At 41.0% G+C, this 18,454-nt stretch overlaps 1 protein-coding gene across 1 annotated transcript; it reads left to right on the top strand.

Moving 5' to 3' along the window:
• Positions 1-2,786: 2,786 nt before the first annotated feature.
• On the top strand, positions 2,787-18,259 carry CSRP3 (cysteine and glycine rich protein 3). Its single transcript, XM_013301510.3, has 6 exons — positions 2,787-2,866; positions 9,148-9,279; positions 13,684-13,852; positions 15,211-15,346; positions 16,028-16,121; positions 16,855-18,259. Exons 2-6 carry the CDS (start codon positions 9,168-9,170, stop codon positions 16,932-16,934), a joined length of 591 nt encoding a protein of 196 aa, XP_013156964.1. The 5' UTR covers positions 2,787-2,866; positions 9,148-9,167; the 3' UTR covers positions 16,935-18,259.
• The last annotated feature ends 195 nt before the right edge of the window (positions 18,260-18,454 follow it).

Genomic DNA, 18,454 nt, shown 5'->3' on the forward strand with positions numbered 1-18,454 from the left:
CTCCCCTCCTGCACTTTCATATCAAACAGCTGAAGTTAAACCAACTGAATTTTAAATCACACAGCAGAGTCGCTTTGCTGAAGGAAGATGATGCTGCCTCATTCAGCTCACGCTTGGGTAACGGAACAACTAACAAAGGAAACTGAGTCTATCTGCCTTGCCAGGTGAAACGTGCCCGGCTGTCCAAATTAGGGCAGGAGAAATGCTAGCGAAGCCCAAGAATCAGACTTGGAATGGATAAAAAAAACCTAACACAAACATACTTAAAACAGCCAGCACAGTAAAACTAACAGGCTTGCTCTTTAATAATGCAAAATTATAATACAAAATACACCTGACAGAATGGGATCACTATTGAAATACTCCTGCATGAGTGGGAGAGAAGAATAAAAGCTGGGAAATGGAGGAATTCTCACTGCAGCAGGGAGTAGATACTTTCATTTTCTCCTCCAAAGTGGTAATTGATTGATCTTACACCTACTATCAATTTCATGTGAGAAGTATAAAGGCAAAGTTTTATAGAAATTTGCCTTGCTCAAAGCAAAAAAAAATCACAAACCTTTCCTTTTTTGGACAGCACACTTGACAGAATAAGAAACTATAGTAATTAGGCTTGGGGAAACGGCCTTCTCACCAATTGGGCTCCATTCTGAAAAGCAGAACATGCGTTCTGACTTACTGCCTGGTGGCCCTCAGCTCCTGTCAAAATACAGTGGCTTTTTCACACAGACTCTAACACGTAGCACTTTACTTTCTTCTTGTTCGTTTTGCAGGCTGCAAAGCTGCCGCTTCTCTGCCCACAGTACCCTATTCCCCTGAAGACCCACATTTCTCTCTGAGCTCGCTGCTCTCCCCAGCTACCCACAAACGTGACCCGAGTACCAACGCGCTCCATTGCCAAGCTCCAGCAAAGTCCCTCTGATCCTCAGGCTCACTCTGCTTTTGATATGCTGTGTTCCAGCTCTCTGAGCAGTGTTTTTTAATCCCTACGATTGATTTACAGAAAACACTACACTCTCACTCCACCAGGAATATAAAAATTCACGCATGTCTGTGCTCCAGTACGCTCCAGTTGCATATTTCAAGTCTGTTCTTCCCATCTCTGCTCCCAAGAAGCACGGTGGACCGGGGCATATATGAAATGCCAGCTAACCCTTACGGGTCCGACTGCTCCTTCGCACTGTAAAGAGCCTCTCACCAGGACTTGCGTCCTTCCAGGGGCACGCAGCACCCAGGATCACACAGAAGCACAGGAAGGAGGCAGCACCAATGCCAGGAAACTGAAGCTCGTTCCTTGCCTTTTCCCCTTAAATTCTTTGACAAACTCAGAAGGAAAACACTGGCATTTTGGGGCAAAAATCTTTCTCCACAGTTTTCCCTGCAGTTGGTTGTAGTGCAAATCCATGCAAGTACATGATCTACATGACATGAGTGAAGATTAAAGAAGATTCAGCTCTCTCCAGTGTCAAGGGCCCTAACATAAATCACCAAGGGCACAAACACCAAGTGGTTCCAAGCTTCTTGGTGCTTTCTGCGTACTCCAGCAGCGAGCTCAGGCCTGCCCCAGCCCCTCCCTGCTTGCACCTTACAAGAAACGTTCATACCATGTACGTTGCTCTGTCACCTCTGCATTAACCACGCACATTGCCCCATCACCTCTGCCTTGACCCCGATGTGACACAGGCAGTAGAGCTGCATTAACTATCCAGGGAGAATGGCCAAGAAGAGATGGAGCCCAGCTCTCCCACTCAGGAAAAAAATTAAAAATAGCACTTCAACTTTACATCAAGGACCCATCTCTGCATTATAAAATCTTGGCTGGACTCAACAGCTAAGGGATCTGTGGGCCCCTAAGGATTTTCAAAGTACCCTCAGCAAATGGACCCCTGAAATCCTAAAATCTGACATGGATTTGGCTCCAATTTCCTTACGCTCCTGTGAAAGTCCCAGAGTTGAGACACTCAGCTTCTGGTGTTTAACCCCCAAACTGCAAGGGCCTGGCCCTCTCACACACAGCAAAGCCCACGATACTGAACAAAGTTGCTAAATTCAGGCATCCCTTTAGAAAATGAGAATTAGCTTCTAAATCTTTAAAGCACTTAAAATAAAACCCTGTAAAAAGTGAACTTTAAGTGCTTCATACCTTATTGTCCACACATCTAACATCTCTGCAGCAGCATCCATTTCCAAGGGGCTCAGCTGGGCATGGCAAATATAACCACGATGACTAGACATGCTGAACATTAGCCATATTAATCAGCCATCTTAATGCCTAAACCAGGAAAAAATTGAAAGATTAGAGCGAAAAGCGTAATTCTCTGTACCCTAAAAGAAAAACCAGTTCTATCTATCAAATCATGAACTACAGAATGAAATTCTGATTTAAAACTGTTGAGTTCCAAAGGTTCCTACAAACAGGTTTGGATTTTATTTTTTTTTTTAATAATTATTTTTGTAAATTCCTTGTGACAATATGGCCATTTATGGCTAAATCCTCATTTCAGGAACCATTATTTTACGCCTTCACATTTATACAATGCAGTGGCAACTATAAAACTTCAGTCTTTATTCGGGATCTGTTGGGCTGCCGTTCAGAACGCCCCGAGGTATAACCGAGGGGCTGCATTGTTGTCCACCTACTCACAAGTGGACATAAGGGAACAAAATGCCAGGCTTTTGTCAGAGGCTATTTTCAGCTTGGCGATAGCAGTGGCATTGCTCAGATCCCTGAAACTCTCCCTCATTCCCCTCCCCTCCCAGCTTATAGGGCCGACGGCGGTGGCCGCTGCATTTAAAGAGCGCAGGAATCCCTCACGGTGCAGCCCTTCAGGCCCAAGGAGGCAGGGGGAAGCATCAAGCGACTCCGGTAAGTAGCGTGCACCGGGTTCTGCCAGGACTGTCCGATATAAACGTTTGCCTATTTTTTATTTTTTTTTCTCCCAACAGGTGGTAGAAACTTGTAAAAGCTTGTTGCTTGACAAATTAAAATGTATAGCTATAGTGTAGCAATGCAAGTCAAACTGAGCTTAGAGCAATATTTTAGGTTTGGAGTAGCCAACTGATAAGAGAGATTCTTCTGGGCTTCTCAGCCTGTTGAGTAGATACCAGGGTGACCAGATCAGGGTTGTGGGGTTCCTTGGTAATGATATACATTTTGACTACATACAAGACTAGATAACAAAAGTTTCAAAGTCTATTAAAAAATTTTGTTACAAAGCTACAGAATTATATTGTCCACAAAACGTCTGTCTTTTTACACACAAATTTCTAAGCATATGAATTTATGGGCTTTTATACTTTCTCAGATGATAGTATTCTAGAAATAAAATAAAAAAATCCAAAAAGCAACCCCCCCCCAAATCCTCAAAATATTTAATGTCAGCGACCAACTGGTTTTATATCAAATGAGAAAAAAGTTCTATGCAGACTTGACAGAAAATGGCTAGACAACAATGCAGGATGAAAGAATTCACATGTCTATCACTCCATCATTACAAGACAGCACCATTGGTCAAGTTTCCAGAAAAGGCCCAATAACTAAAAAAAAAAATAAATATATATTTACTTTGAAAAGTTTTCTACCTAAAGGCAAAGTTATTTCAAAGAATAAAACCTGGTACATAGACTAAATAATTCTGTGTCTGATCTCAGTCATCACAGTACCATTTCACAGCCCATCACAGTTTTGCTCAGCACTTAAAAGACTCAGTGCACAGATAAGGATTTAGAGAAGGATCTTATGGAAGGAAAAGTGAAAGTTGATAGCTCAGGATTAGGTCTGGAAAAAGGAACAGGTCATTTGTACAGCAGGGTGCAGTTCCCCACAGCCACAAGAATCGAACTGAACACTGAGGGAGTGTGTGCAAGTAGCTGGGGGGTCGTGGTTTTGTTAAGTCAGAACTAAGTACCTTGTTCTAGCATCAGGATATCACATCTTTTGGAGGTGCGATCTTAAATTTCTGCAAAAGGGTGCAGCAAGGAAGTTTTAAAAGAATTGTGGCATTACTATACTAGGAAATAATAGATAATTTAGAAGGACAGAGAAAAAAGCAAAGGACTCGGACACAGGGCTCTGGGGTTTTCAATCACCTCTGCACATCATATCAAGTCACTTAAAATCTTTTGTTTCAAGTGGGCTTGTGTAACTTAGCATGACCACTGTCAATGAAAAATCAGTATTTACTTCCCCATGTCAGTGTGGAAATTCCCATCCTTGATCTGTGTCAGTTTACTGCAGAAAGAAAGGGAAAACGCTAATCATTATGAGATGGTGGCGGGGGCTAAATGTGTGATGCTAACTAATAAGCTTTAAATTTACCCACATCAATAGTCTATTGAATGCATCGGAACATAAGAAATACGATTATAAATATGTAACAATATTGCACCTTCATTAAATGAGCCCAATCTTCAAACAAAAACGTTTTCTCTGTGTGAGTCTATTCTGCCAAGAGAGAACGCTTTCTGCAGCGAGTTGGATTTTGACAAAAACACCTTCAGGCATTTTGAGACCCAGGGGCACAAATTCTGCTTTACCCCGCAGACACAGCGAGATATAACCTAACCGTCTCGAGCATTAGTTGCAGAGAAAGAAGAAAAATTATAGCAGTGGTTTATTGCAACTTTTATAAAGAAAGCTCTCTATTGTTACCACCATGGTGCTGGTGAGGTGAGTAACACTAAGGACAGTCAAATGAGTCACTGGTGGTCACAGGACAGGTCAGCAGCGGAGCTGTGATTAGATACTGGAATGAAGTCCTGGCTGCGTTGGCATTTCCCACAGACTTCAGCTGGGAAAAGAATTTCAACTGTAGCCTTGATACTTGCATTTCAACGTAGACAGTGATTTAACTTCATATTATTAGCATTTATTTGTTAGGTAAGGAATCTGTATTCTTATACTTTTAACCGAGCCTAGACCAAACAGCTAGCTGGGAATGAAAAAAAGAGAGAGAAGCAAGGCACGTCCTATCCATCAGTCCTGATTCAGCATTTTTACCACCAGTGGTCATGAAGGCCGACATTTCCAATCCCACTTATGCCCTTCAGAGCCATCCTGTAGCACATGCGGCACCCTGAGACAATCCTCCCAGCCACACCATACACAGCTTCTGCAGTCCGCTCAGATATGACCCAAGGTCTGGACTAACAAACGTCTAAGCATTTAGAAGGCAAACCCTCGTGTTTAACAGGGAAGCACCAGAATTACTTTCAACACCTTTCTCACCTGCGCCACGCTGCCTTGCACTCCTCTGCACAGCTTCATTGGGTCAGCACTGCATCCACTTCCCACTCAGATCGATGGATCTAAATACATTTTTGGATTATATTCTTATCAATAGCACTCCGATCAGAGCAAGACACGCACCGCAGCAGTTATGTGACATCCAGATTTGTGCAGTATGACTAACAACCCAGCAAAAGACAGCTCACATTTTTTCATGCCTGTGCAGGGCAGAGAAACACTTCAAAGGCTTCCCTGGTGCCAGGCTAGCCTACATAGTAGTGCTACAAGCTCCAAATAACGAGAAGCACGTATCCTTGGCTGCACATCTCACGAGTATCAATTCTACTCCATATAGTAGCTGCATTTTGAAGTGGAACGATACAAGCTGCTAAATGCCATCAGAGCAAGTCCAAGAACACTCCTCCGGCTTAACAGTACTGGCAGCGCCTGCCAACGTGCCGCAGCACTCACCCTCAGAAGTTTCTCTGTCACATGTTCAATACGTTTAGAATGAGCCCACTCGACTTCCCACTAGATCACCAACATGTAACACATACCATGTGGTTAGCAGTCACTGCAAGTGAACCAGATTCAGATGACAAAGTTCAGGAAATTTCAGGGGGATTGAGACACTGACACCCAATGAAATTAAGTGAAATGAAGGCTTTGGGTGCATTTGTTTTCTTATGACAAATAGCAGACAGAGTTCTATTTGCACATTGTAAGGATGGAGCTTTACCCACCCTTATCATTTAGATGAGTAAAAAACTATGAATCCGTATACCCTGTGGAATTCACTTGGTCACAGTAACACCTGCTGCACAGGCAGCACCCTCAGGGATGGCTGCAGGTCCGTGCTCTGAGAGATGAACAAAGCAAGGACACGAAGAGCAAGGCTTGCCCTGGTACCTCACCCAGCTGTCCAGCCAGCCAGTGCACCACCGCAGCATACGCTGCCCTTCTTACGCCGCTATCCTTATGGGAATGTTTATACTGTGACAGCTTCCCATCAGGTGATGCCAAAAAAACATGGAAAATGTGTATGCATGCCCAGTCACGTTACTATAATTAGCCTCAGGAGCAATGGTTCTTTTAAGAGCTCTAACCACAGCCCGCAACAGCACAAGGTTTACTATCACGCATTATCAGACTTTTTCAGAGATTATTTTTTTCCCCCTTCAGCTACTGATGTAATTACAGCTACTTTCCAACAAGCATCCTGTCGCCACAGACTGAGATGCTTGGTGTGCCTTTCAGGGGAACTAAACCAGCAGAGGCAGTTTTACATAGACTGCAGCTCCAAACCACTCTCGTCCCAGGCAGCCATCAGTGCTGCTCCCGCTGGGAATGGGTTTGACTGGAAACTTGATTTGAAAGGGAACACTATGAACACAAAAAACTCATTTTCATTTTCAAGGAACTGTCACAAAACTAATTTTTATCTCCCACTGCTCTTCCTTCTCTTAAAATGTTTGAAGCTTTACTTGAACTATTTTTACAAAAGAAAAAAAAGGCACCAATACAAAAGTACATTAAAAATAGGAGAAAATATAGAATGGTGCAATGAGACCATTAGATTTTACCCATGTGAAACATTTCTCTCTGTTCCTTTATCTTCCATTCAAAAGAAAGGGAAAAAAGATTTTTAATTTCTTTTCTTTAACAGTGCTGTTCAGTAACGCCTTCACTAAGTAAGAAGGGGCCAAATTCATAGTATGTTCCCTGTGTGCAATTATTTTTGTTTATTTCAGCAACATCAGATTTATGCTTTTTACTCATTACATAACAGATAAACAGAGCTAGAGGCAAGCTGAATTTTCTTTCATTGTTGCATCATTACTGTTCTCTAACTGTCAGAGCAGTTCGGCTCGTGAACAGCCTCCCAAGAGAACTGATAGGGTGTGAAAGAGATAAATGATGCTGTTGCTGTACGACAGCAGAGGACGAGGTTGCCTGAGCTGGGAAGGTTGTTCAGCTGAGCATAAATCAGTCTCACAGAGAGAAGGGGAGACTGGATCTCGCATGAGGCTAATGGGTATGCTGTCTACCACAGGTAACAGTCACAACAGTGACTTACATATAACCATTATACATGGTTAAGGATATACTAGTAACTGCAGTACTAAAGCAGAGATGTTTGGATATGCTGGTATCTGCATCGTTACCAAACACTGATTGTAAAACGTGCCCATGTTGCTACGTCTTCAGTGCTATGGCTTCAGTGTGTGCACAGACTCCTACAGTACCTTCCTTTTGCTCAACACACACGTCTCTTACACCACTGCATGATTTTTAGTGTTAGCTGCCGGAAAGAATTCCCTCCAGCTTCAGGTTCAGCCTGCAGAGCTGGCATGTAGAAATTGTTCATTTCATTCTGAAATTTGGAAGATAGAGTATCAATACAAACATCACTGAGATGATGATAAACACAGGACATTTACTACAGACATAGTAAAATGTTAGTCTAAAATACAAGCCATTGCAAAGACCAGCTACATTCCATCACTGCTGTGGAAACTCCCCTCTGCCTCTCAACCTCAGAAGAAAATTCTCCAGTAGCAGGCCTGATTGAGCGTTCAAAATTCTTTTCTTAGTTAAGAATATCTTATTGTGAATTTAATCAAACACAAATAGCACAACCAGGCTTTGAAAGAACTATAATAAGAAGGTGACTGGTTTTCCAAGAAGGAGAAGGAAGGCTGGTGCCAGGAGCTTGGAACAACCTGATAATACGGTGTGCAGATGACAAGATGACGTCCCAGTCTTTCCAGAAACGATGACTCAAACAAGAAAACAGAAGGGCAAACCATAGGTTGGGGTTGTTTCAGATGCATGATAGCACAATCATCAGGAAAAGCACTTACCCAGCCTGCCGTCAGGCGACCAAAGCTGGGCTCCTGGCTCCGACACTGCCCTCCTGTGTGACCTTGGGCAAGTCACCTCAACACTCACTGGAATAGCAAGAACTAGAACAGTAACCACTACTCTTTTTTCTCTGATGTTTAGATTTTAAAAGCAACTGACAAATTAAAACACACCTCAAGCACCTTAGGAAGCTATCTGTTACTACTTTGTAACAGCTGTGCAGCACAGTGAACTTGCAGCTCTTTTATAAGGAATTCAGAAAAGCAACAAACAACTTGTTTCTATTAAAGTGTCCTCTGAAATAACATTTTATGTGTTAAACTTCAAGGTGGAATTAAGCAAGTATGAGTTGTATAAAATAATATCATACTGCCGCAGAAAATTGCCTTTATACAAGCTCATGTGGCAGTGGATGACCTAGCACTTGCTTTGGAGAGGTACGGATAGCAGTATATGCTGTCTCTTAACAGAGGGTCTAGGTAGAATACTGCCCTGTAGAAAACTTAATGCCAAATACTGTCCACGCTTTTGCTTGAAGTCCAGTAAAGCTTCAAAGTGTTTGTTGGTCTCCATTAAAAACCGCCTCACCAAAACCAGACCAACACACATAAAGCAAAAGCTGAGGGGCAAAGGCTACGGTGGAATACAGGGGAGGGCAGGATTGAAAGAAAATTACCATTTGTCAGAAAATAAATCCTAGATCCACTTCTCCAGAAGAGGTTTCAGTGATCCTGGCACCTTTTCACTGAAACACCTCACAGTCATTTCATGTGTTTACCATCATGAGCTAAGGAACATCCTTATTTACAAAGGAGGGTTGCACAACATAGGATTTAGACTGCCCCTGCTCCCTGAAGCACCAGGCTAGCACCCTCACCCATGGGTCGCGTATGTTCCTGCTACCGCACAGGTACTTAGTATATTGCAGGGATGCAATAGCAGTTGACTGGAGATGGGGAAAACCCAATAATTTAAAAGAAAATAAAAATCAAGTTTTTCTGTTTAAAATAACTCACTTCTGTTGTTGTATTTATTTTTATAATCTGATTTGCCAGGTTGCCCTTCAGATATAAGGATGCCAAACTGGGGAGGTGGAGCCAAATGTGGTGCCTGTGAAAAGACCGTGTACCACGCTGAGGAAATCCAGTGCAATGGAAGGAGTTTCCACAAGACGTGCTTCCTCTGCAGTAAGCTGGGCTACACTCTTTTAACTTCAAAGAATTCCCATAGCTCTGTATACGTTTTCCATCAAAGCTAGTAAATTCACTTTTGCATTACTCTGCATGCAATAAAGGCGCTTCCATTGCCCCAGTTCATCACGTTTGCTCATGGGACGCCTACAGCAGGTTTTTAAACACCCTAAGCAACATCCAGCATGGTAGAAGCAACGAGCATCAGACTGAATTTTGCAAAGGAGAAGTTTTGTTAAAGCTTATGCCTCTTACTTGTGGGGAAGTTTGAATAGAGGGCATCACATGTTGATCATCCTACTTGAAGTACAGCACAGCAAAACGCGTTCTGGTCTGGCGCTCTCTAGTAACATAAAGATGAAACCTATTTCCCATCCTCTTAGCAATGGAAGGATGGAAAATGATGGCATCTGTTTTCAGAGCAGCCACCAGTTTTCTGAAATGCCACTGTGGTGCTCCATAGCGGCCCTTAATAATCAAGGCCAGTTTTCCAGCCCTTTCTAGCAGTCTGCCTCTCAGGCTCCTGACTTTTCTTTTTCCAAACGTGCCTTGGATGATTTTTTTGTCAGGGACACTAGAGTGCTGCAGAATCACATATCTCCAAAAAATACTACCTTCTGTCCACAGCAGAGCATGCTATAGGTTTGGTTCAGGTTAGAAAGTCTAGAAGAACTAAACAAACGGCACTGACAGGACAGAAGTATATGAGATAATATGGGATATTATAGGAGATGATTACTTTTATGGTGAATCCCCGCATTAATTCATTTCACACAGGAAAGCTGAAAGACATTACCCTGGTGTCATCAAAATCTCCTGCCAACACCCTACAGACACCTGCGTCTCCTCCTTCCCCATATTTCATACAGTCCCATTTCCCTTTTTCACCCCACCACCTCTGCAGTGTTTGGCAGACAGCGTCCAGGAATTTTCCTCTCCCTGCAGATGAGCCAACATTTGAAAAATTAGAGAGGAGGTATCAGCTCAGCTCTGTTCACCTTCTGTGGAGAGAGTAAACAATTTGATAAGAACTAAAGATAGCTAAATAGTTTATTTTGCAGACAACACTTGAGATTTAGTACCTTTGCAGTATGAATTCCAACATGACAGCTTAGAAGCCACCGAATGCAATTTTTCCTCCTCCTCTCCTGGACGGACAAAGAATGCTTGTTTGGAGGCATGAGACTGATACTACATGTTTTGATGACACGGCACACTACTAAGCGGAATCAGTCCAAATAACTTCCTTGAGTCATCTTTGCCTTTCTCCCAGGGCCCTGCAAGCGATGTCTAACAGACTGAGTAAGGAAGAATTCCCACAAAAAAATGTAATGGACAACCTTCAGCCAATTCTTCAAGAACGACGAAAATCTCAGTTTTGTGAAAACCACAGACTTGTCATTGCTTCTTTGTGCTGCCTATAACAGTTAATACTAAGTGTCAGAGAGCTACAGGGAGAGGGGCACGAACGTGGTAACTGAGAAAAGCTTTCACTGACACTTGTGCTTTATCAAATGCTAGAAAATTAAACAGCAGAAGATGACAAATTAGTAGACTCTCCAGCGTCTAACAAAAATAAACAGCTGTCCTAATAAGGCATAGTTAATAATATTTCTCTCCTACCTAATACCTGAACAAGTTTAAGCTTCATTCATAGCGTAACTGATTTTTTATTTTTAGCCATTCGTGATAACCAACGTCCATCCATTAACTTTGCCAACTGTTTCGGGTTTTTGTGGTTTGGATTTTTTGTTTGATTTTCGTCAATAGGTTGGGGTTTGGGGTGGGTGGGTGGGGGTGGGGTTTGGTTTATTTTATTTTATTTGCTCCTCAGAGTCCTAAGTCTGAATTGAATTATTAATAAGTTAGATACTAAAAAAAGTATTCCCAGCAGAAGTATGTTTAAGGTCAAAAACTAATGATGCATCTAAGCCCGGTTGGCATATGAGGAGTGTTAAATGGCTTTACTTATCCCATGATTCACACACACTCATCAGCAGCTCTGGGCAACTCAGTATCATGTTCATGGGCTTTTCAATGAACCAATTATAGGATTCAGTTTCTCAGCAGAAGAAAACCAATGCTCCTCAACCTAATCTCAGGTACAGAAAGAGTTAACCTATTTAGCTGAGCTTTTATGTATCTTGGTATTAAATATATTCAAAATACGTTTTATATTTTACATTATATTTGACCAGACAGAACACACCAGTATCTTGAGACCAAAAAGTTCAATTTGGCCAAATTCTAACCAATTCAAACCAACCTGTTTACACAGTAAGGATCAGACAAGCTACACTATAAATCACACACGCTCCAATCCACAGTTCTTCCCTACAAACATGGGAAAGAAACTCCTTCCCAACAAGCCCTCCTTCCCACGCAGACTGCTGTTTTTACCTACCTTGTTCCCCCATCAGCTCTTACTTAAACCACAGCTGTGACGGACATTTGGCAGGATCTCACGCCATCGACCTGAAACTTCTTAGTACCGGCTGGCGAGCAGTATCTGTTGGCAGATGACGGGTCTCAAAGTTATTTCAACAATAGCACTTCAAGGGCTTTTGCTCCATCTGTTGCGGTGAATTGATACTCTATCCCTAAGGTGCCAGAAATAGAAGCACTTTAGCTACTGCTAGAGTTTCCATCATCCCTTAACTCCCTTAGCAAACATAATTATCATCTCAAAGCAGAAGAGACGGTAGCACTGGGAGATCAGGTTCACGCGTACACAGAAGCCCCGTGTTTTATTTCTATTAACCATAAAGGTCCTTGTGAATTATTTTCCCTCTACGCAGCGCAGTGGCAGCATTGAAGCTGCAGAGGTTCCAGTATCAGCTTAAATTTCCTGATGTGGATGAATTTTAGAGTCACAGCAGGACAGTTAAACATGGGGGGAAAGGGACCAACCAAACAGTCAGTCAGCTATTCTACGGCTTGAACTTCCAGCGGCTTTCAATAGTTCTGTATTTCACAGGTTTCTGTTGCTTACATGAGCTAAGCAACTTTATTGTCCAAGCTACCAACAGCCCATCCATGACTGGAATGCCTGCTGTGGGACATGCACTTCTTCAAAGGAAGCTGGAGAGAAACTTTTTGCCATTTTCTTTTTCTCTATCAACCACTGTTGAAACAGTGAACAATTTGTCAGAAGTATTGAAATTTTAATTTTTAAGCATACTGCAAAGCCCCTGGTTTTCTCTAGGCACTCCAAACTAAAGCTCCATCTTCCCTCGGTGGGGTGGGGGCTATTGCACACCGAGTTCCCAAAATGCTGCAGCATACACAGTCACCAAGCAGATGAGAAGTGTAGCTATTGTTTTTTTCTCCCCATTCATTAACGTCCAATTTCCACGCATAAGCAGCAAAGAGATCCACTGGACCAGTAACAGAGTTCAGCCTCTAAACGCTGACCAGGTTTTAGATGAGTGAAGAACTGGGGAGGCCGCAGTTTAGCTTCTATGGCCACTAGATAAGAATAACCATGCATGAGACAGGTCTCAGCAATGCTGGTTAGCTCTAGGCATGGCTTGTGTTTCTCATAACATGGATACGTGCTTACTGAGATCCCCAAAGCAGCAGCTGTGAGCACTAATCAGCTTTTGGTCCTTCCAAGTTGAGGCTTGGTTTAAAGCAGTGCTGTAGAGAATCTTTACTCGTATTCCATTATGAATGTCAGGTATTCCTACAGCATCTTCTGTCCACAAGTCTCCAAGACCTTGCTTAGTGAGCTGAGCCAAGCAGTATTTCTCCATAACGATCACAACTAGGAAGAGGCATCCATTTTTGGTACGGCTATAGTCATATTCTTGCCATATTCTGGAGGAAGTCTAACAGAGCTGAAACTACCAGCTGACGGGGATCACAGCTTCACCTTGCACCACAGCGTAAACAAAAACATAACAAAACCCATGTCCTGCTTGACTCTGCCTGGACATGGTATGGATGTTACATCCCTTTTTGGAAACATGCATTAAAATAGCATGGGCTGGCATGAGAGAGCCACCACAGACTCAGAGTGACTATTTTGAAAGGTGCAGATGCACAATACAATCACCCCCGCAACCTCCTTTTTTATTTTTTTTTTCTTTTCTTTTCTTTTCTTATTTTAAGGTTTGGGAGTTTAGAATGATATCTCAAATCCATCTTAAGCTTTGCAGATCTAGACAAATTGTCTTGACAAGCCCATAATTGCCCACGGCAAAAGCAGTGTGTAGTGTGTGCATTCACAACTACTCTAGCAACAGCCCAGTGAAGTTTTATACTGACTACAGGCTAACACCTTTTTTTTTCCTGTGAAGATAAACAAAAAATAAACACTAATTGTAATTATTCTCAGCCATGTAAATTCAAATTTGAAAACGCCAATGTTGATACGTGCCTTTCTCTTCCTGTTTTCAGTGGCTTGCAGAAAAGCTCTGGACAGTACCACAGTAGCAGCTCACGAATCCGAAATCTACTGCAAAACTTGTTATGGGAGGAAATACGGTCCCAAAGGTATCGGCTTTGGACAAGGGGCAGGATGTCTAAGCACTGATACCGGTGACCATCTGGGCCTGAATCTGCAACAGTGAGTTCAATCCCACTGACGGCACTTTTTTCTGGTACTACTTGTCACTTAGCAGGGTATTCTAGATATTTTACTCTGTTTCCATAACAACATCCAGCATAAGCAGCACTGCAGGCTTTCCTACAACCTTTCCTTCAGTGGACACAGTAATTTACCAGTTTTTAATGATGTTCACGCTCTTCAAGCCTTCTTTATAAATTATCTCCTCCTTCAATGGGCAATTACTCTGCAGAAGCAGCCTTTATATGCCACCACAGACATAAATATTCACTGCAATTGTAATTTGCCATTAGTAGCACTGCGAAGTCACATTCACCATAGAACGTGACAGTATTTTTTTTTCCTCCAAGAGACTAAAATACAGTTAGGTTTTACTATTAGAGAAATAATCACACTACCACACACTGTTAACTCTCCTCTCAATATGGGAAATAACATTTCTAAATCCTCCCTGTGGCTCAAGTAACACTTACAAACACACCAAGATGTTTGAACAAAGGAATTCTAATGGGATACCATCTTCCAAAAGCACATAATTATCTCTGACAGTACGTTTTTATAGTATTTTTCTATGATTCTCAAAGCTGCACATTTCCAAATCAACACCACTTTCTTCTGGTATAACTATAAGGAAACCAATTAACCAATGTGCTGTGCAGGAAAGAAAAGCTTAAATAATGTATTTAACTGTAGCTCCTTGTAAGATATGAATCCATTACAGGCTGAGTTCTGCATCAAAAATTGTCATGTCCCGTAGATTTAATGACCTGTTGCAGTTCAACAATCTGGTAATTCAGCAGTCATTCCGTGAAAAGCTAACACAAAGACATAAAGCACAAAGTCCAGAAACACAAAGCAAAGTTACTTTTCTGATGTGCTTTGGAGCCCAGGCCAGTGAAGAACCCCAGTTCCTGGTCCAAACATTACTGTGACTGACAAAAAAACCTGCATGCAAAATCTAACTTGTATTTTCCACTCACTGAATGCCAGCAGATAGCCAGTTACAAAGAACAGAGAGGTCTTTTGCTTTTATTTCCCCTCTTGCCTCTTAATAAAATTCTTTTTTACTTTCACTTTTCATTAAGTATAATCTTTTCTGCATGTGGCTGCTGTCAGCTCCATTTTCTCAGCCCAAACCAGGTAACATGGGCGGTTACAGTATCAGCTTTTCAATGACACAACACAAAATTCAACAGAAAACTTGCATCACCTCTTGCCACCACCCCCCTCCTTTTGCATGTCAAAGACCAATAAATTAAATATTCTTTATCCCTTACCAAAAAATGATGGAATTGTACTTCTAAAATGAAGACAACATTTTAAGCTCTATTGTAAAACGCTGGAAACTTCTGTTTTAGGGGGTCACCAAAGTCTGCTCATCCTTCTACACAAAGTAATCCTTCAAAGTTTGCCAAAAAGATGGTAGATGTGGATAAATGTCCCCGTTGTGGCAAATCAGTGTATGCTGCAGAGAAGATCATGGGAGGAGGAAAAGTAAGTAGTTACTACGGCATCTAGAAACAAAACACACTTTCAAAATGCTGATAAACTATAGCTAGTAAGTCCTTGATCTTTTCAATTTTTACTCCTAGTCTCAAGGAAGAAAACATGAGGAAGAATTAGCAAATTGCTAGAGTCCAATATACTTTCAGGTTTAAAACCATGTGTTTTTCATAAACCACCGTCAACTTTTTGTGTCTTGTTGATGTCTGAAGAACAACACCTGGCTACTGTACAGCCTGGCTCTTCTACCACTGTTATTCTACTACCATCTCTGGGAATATCTATAATTTAAACATTTATTTGTAGTGGCAATTGCAGCTATATTACAGAGATCCCATGACTAGAGCTTTTCTCACATGACATGCTAGCTCTCTGCTCTAGGAACTCTTACTAGAATATTACCTCTGCCTATCAAAGAAGTGGCCAAAACAAGAGTAACATCTATAGCTCCCACTTTTTACTACACCTCCGTTAATAACAAAGTCACTAGGTAAGGTCTTGATTTTTGATCATAAAGTAACCAAAAAGACTAACCTAGAATGACTAAAAATGAAAGCTGTAAGACCAACAAAACAGCCTAAACCTTTTCACGCCATAAAAAGCAATTGATTCTTGTACCTGCTAGCTGCACGCTTTCTGTAATATACAACAAATTGTCTTAATTTTACTCAGCCCTGGCATAAGACGTGCTTCCGCTGTGCTATCTGTGGAAAGAGCTTAGAATCCACGAACGTTACAGACAAAGATGGAGAGCTCTATTGTAAAGGTAAGAATCGTAATGAGCTGAAACTGCCTGAGTCCATCTACAATTAGTATTGCCACCATGATTTACCTTGTGGCATGCTTAACAACTTCATGAAAACTCATTTTATCTTTTTTTAAAAACTTCCCAAAAGCAAAGTAAAGAGCTAAGCTGACATCGCATCTTCTACTATTGACATATAAATTTTGAAGTTGTCATTTTTCTACAAATATGACATTCTCTCAGACCTGTCCTCAGACCTTTTAACAGGGACACTGGCCATACCTGCTGGGCAGACTCTTGTACCTGCACAAGCTCACTCAGTAAAGAAAAAAAATGATTAAAAACCCACAAAGACACAGATCTGCAAAGGTCATGGTCCTAATTCGAATTCTTGACAGTAAAAGTAAAAAACACTTTACTACATTGGAAGTGCAGACGGTAGCGCATTAATGCCAAATTACACATCCAGATGTTCTCAGATCAAAAGAGTTCACAGACTTGACTCGACTCTTAGATATTGCTTAAGGGGAAAAATATGCAAAGTTTTTATATCCTAGGCTAAACTTTAGCAGTCAGATGTGACTGCTGTTTAATAGTTTCCGTATTAGAACCCGTTGACACTTCTGGGAAAGACATTATTTCAGATTTCCTTCCTTTCATTACCTTAAATTTGGTAGTAGTACTAAAACCAAAAGTCATTTACCTCTATATGAAAACATTCAGAATACCATTTACCTCCCTCCTTCTTTTGCAGTTTGCTATGCAAAAAATTTCGGTCCCAAAGGAATTGGGTTTGGTGGCCTCACCCAAGTGGAAAAGAAGGAGTGCGAATGAGAAGAAATGGATGCAACAGACTCCAACTGCTGCTGATGCCACCAAGTGATAGTTGTCAAGTAAAACATTAAAGATCACATATTGCTAAGGACCTAGGGCATTTAATATTTTCCACTTTGCAGGAAAAACTTGTGAGCTTGTATCTTAAGAAATTCTTAGAATAGCTTAAAAAGGTACAGTGATAAAACAAGATTCATGCTTGTTTTACAGTAAAAAGACAAAAAGCTCTCATGGAACATTATTGCTTCTTAAACTAATATTTACCACACTTCGGACTGGAATTTTAAAGACTCAGCATACTGTCCCATTTAGTTAGAGATACCTTATGGAGCGCGAGGGTCAGAGTGTTCCAAGTTAGGCTGTTACTTTCCTTTGTTCAGAACGTTATGCTGTCTGTGTTTCTACCAATCTCCTAGCGGCATTTTGAACATGTTGACATTTTGTGTTATGGCAAAGTAGATGTTATTCGCTTTGAGACAATTAAAAAGGATTTGGAATTCTTTCAAAGGGAGATATTTCTGAAGAAAAACAACATTTTCTTAGAACACTTTTAAGTTTTGTTATTGTATGATTTCAAGCTACAATAAAGTACTGATATTGCTTCACATTATTTTTACTTCAATTTGCTTGTGATTTTTATGTTCCACGGTGTTGCAGATAAATGCACTTCACAGAGATGAATTACATTCCCTATTTCTTAACTACAAGAATTGCACTGCATTACACTGCTTTACTCTTACATTATCAGTTCTAGATGCTATTTAACTTGAATTTTCTGATCTTGATCCGTTTCCCTGCTGGTTTCCGTTATTACCTACTTTGACTTATATTCCAAACCACACCGACCAGGTGGCTACTCCAGACCGACACTGAAGCCTTTCCTCAGGAACATGGCTGATATCTAGCTATTAAAGATCTATGCACGTAGCTGGGAACAATTCCCACTTTTTTTATACATTGCTATTTTCCATCATCAGCTTACCCATTTTCATACACTAACAGGGCATATATACATGACAAAACGTAAGTCGAAGAGTCAGACTTTCTCTTAGTTTGGTGCCTACCTGTTCTTAAATACCTCACTCGTCACATATCCCTTGAATCTATTTCAGTCTGTAAAGATATAGTTAGAAGCATGAAAGCTCTATTTTATTACATGTAAACCCCTCAAACAAAAAGACTTACTAGAGCTTTTCACAACATAAGCAATAAAATTACAGGGTAATTTTAACATTAAATTTTTCACTACAAACATTCCCCTTAATTTTCAAATGTAATTTTCTTATATTGTCTGCAAAACAAAGCAAAGGGTACCAATGTGGTTTTGAAATTCTGCCCTAACAAAACTTACCTTTAAAAAATATATTCTTAGTGTCATCTCATCACAAATTTTCAGTTTCAGCTCAAACTATATATACACACATATAGTGATCATTCCATATACAAACTTGCTGAGCTTGTGCAAGAGAGGTTTAATGTTTCAAACAATACTAAAAATAAAACCAAGAAACTTCAGAAGA

Source organism: Falco peregrinus, chromosome 9 (genome assembly GCF_023634155.1).
Source record: "Falco peregrinus isolate bFalPer1 chromosome 9, bFalPer1.pri, whole genome shotgun sequence".
Classification (NCBI taxonomy): Eukaryota; Metazoa; Chordata; class Aves; order Falconiformes; family Falconidae; genus Falco; species Falco peregrinus.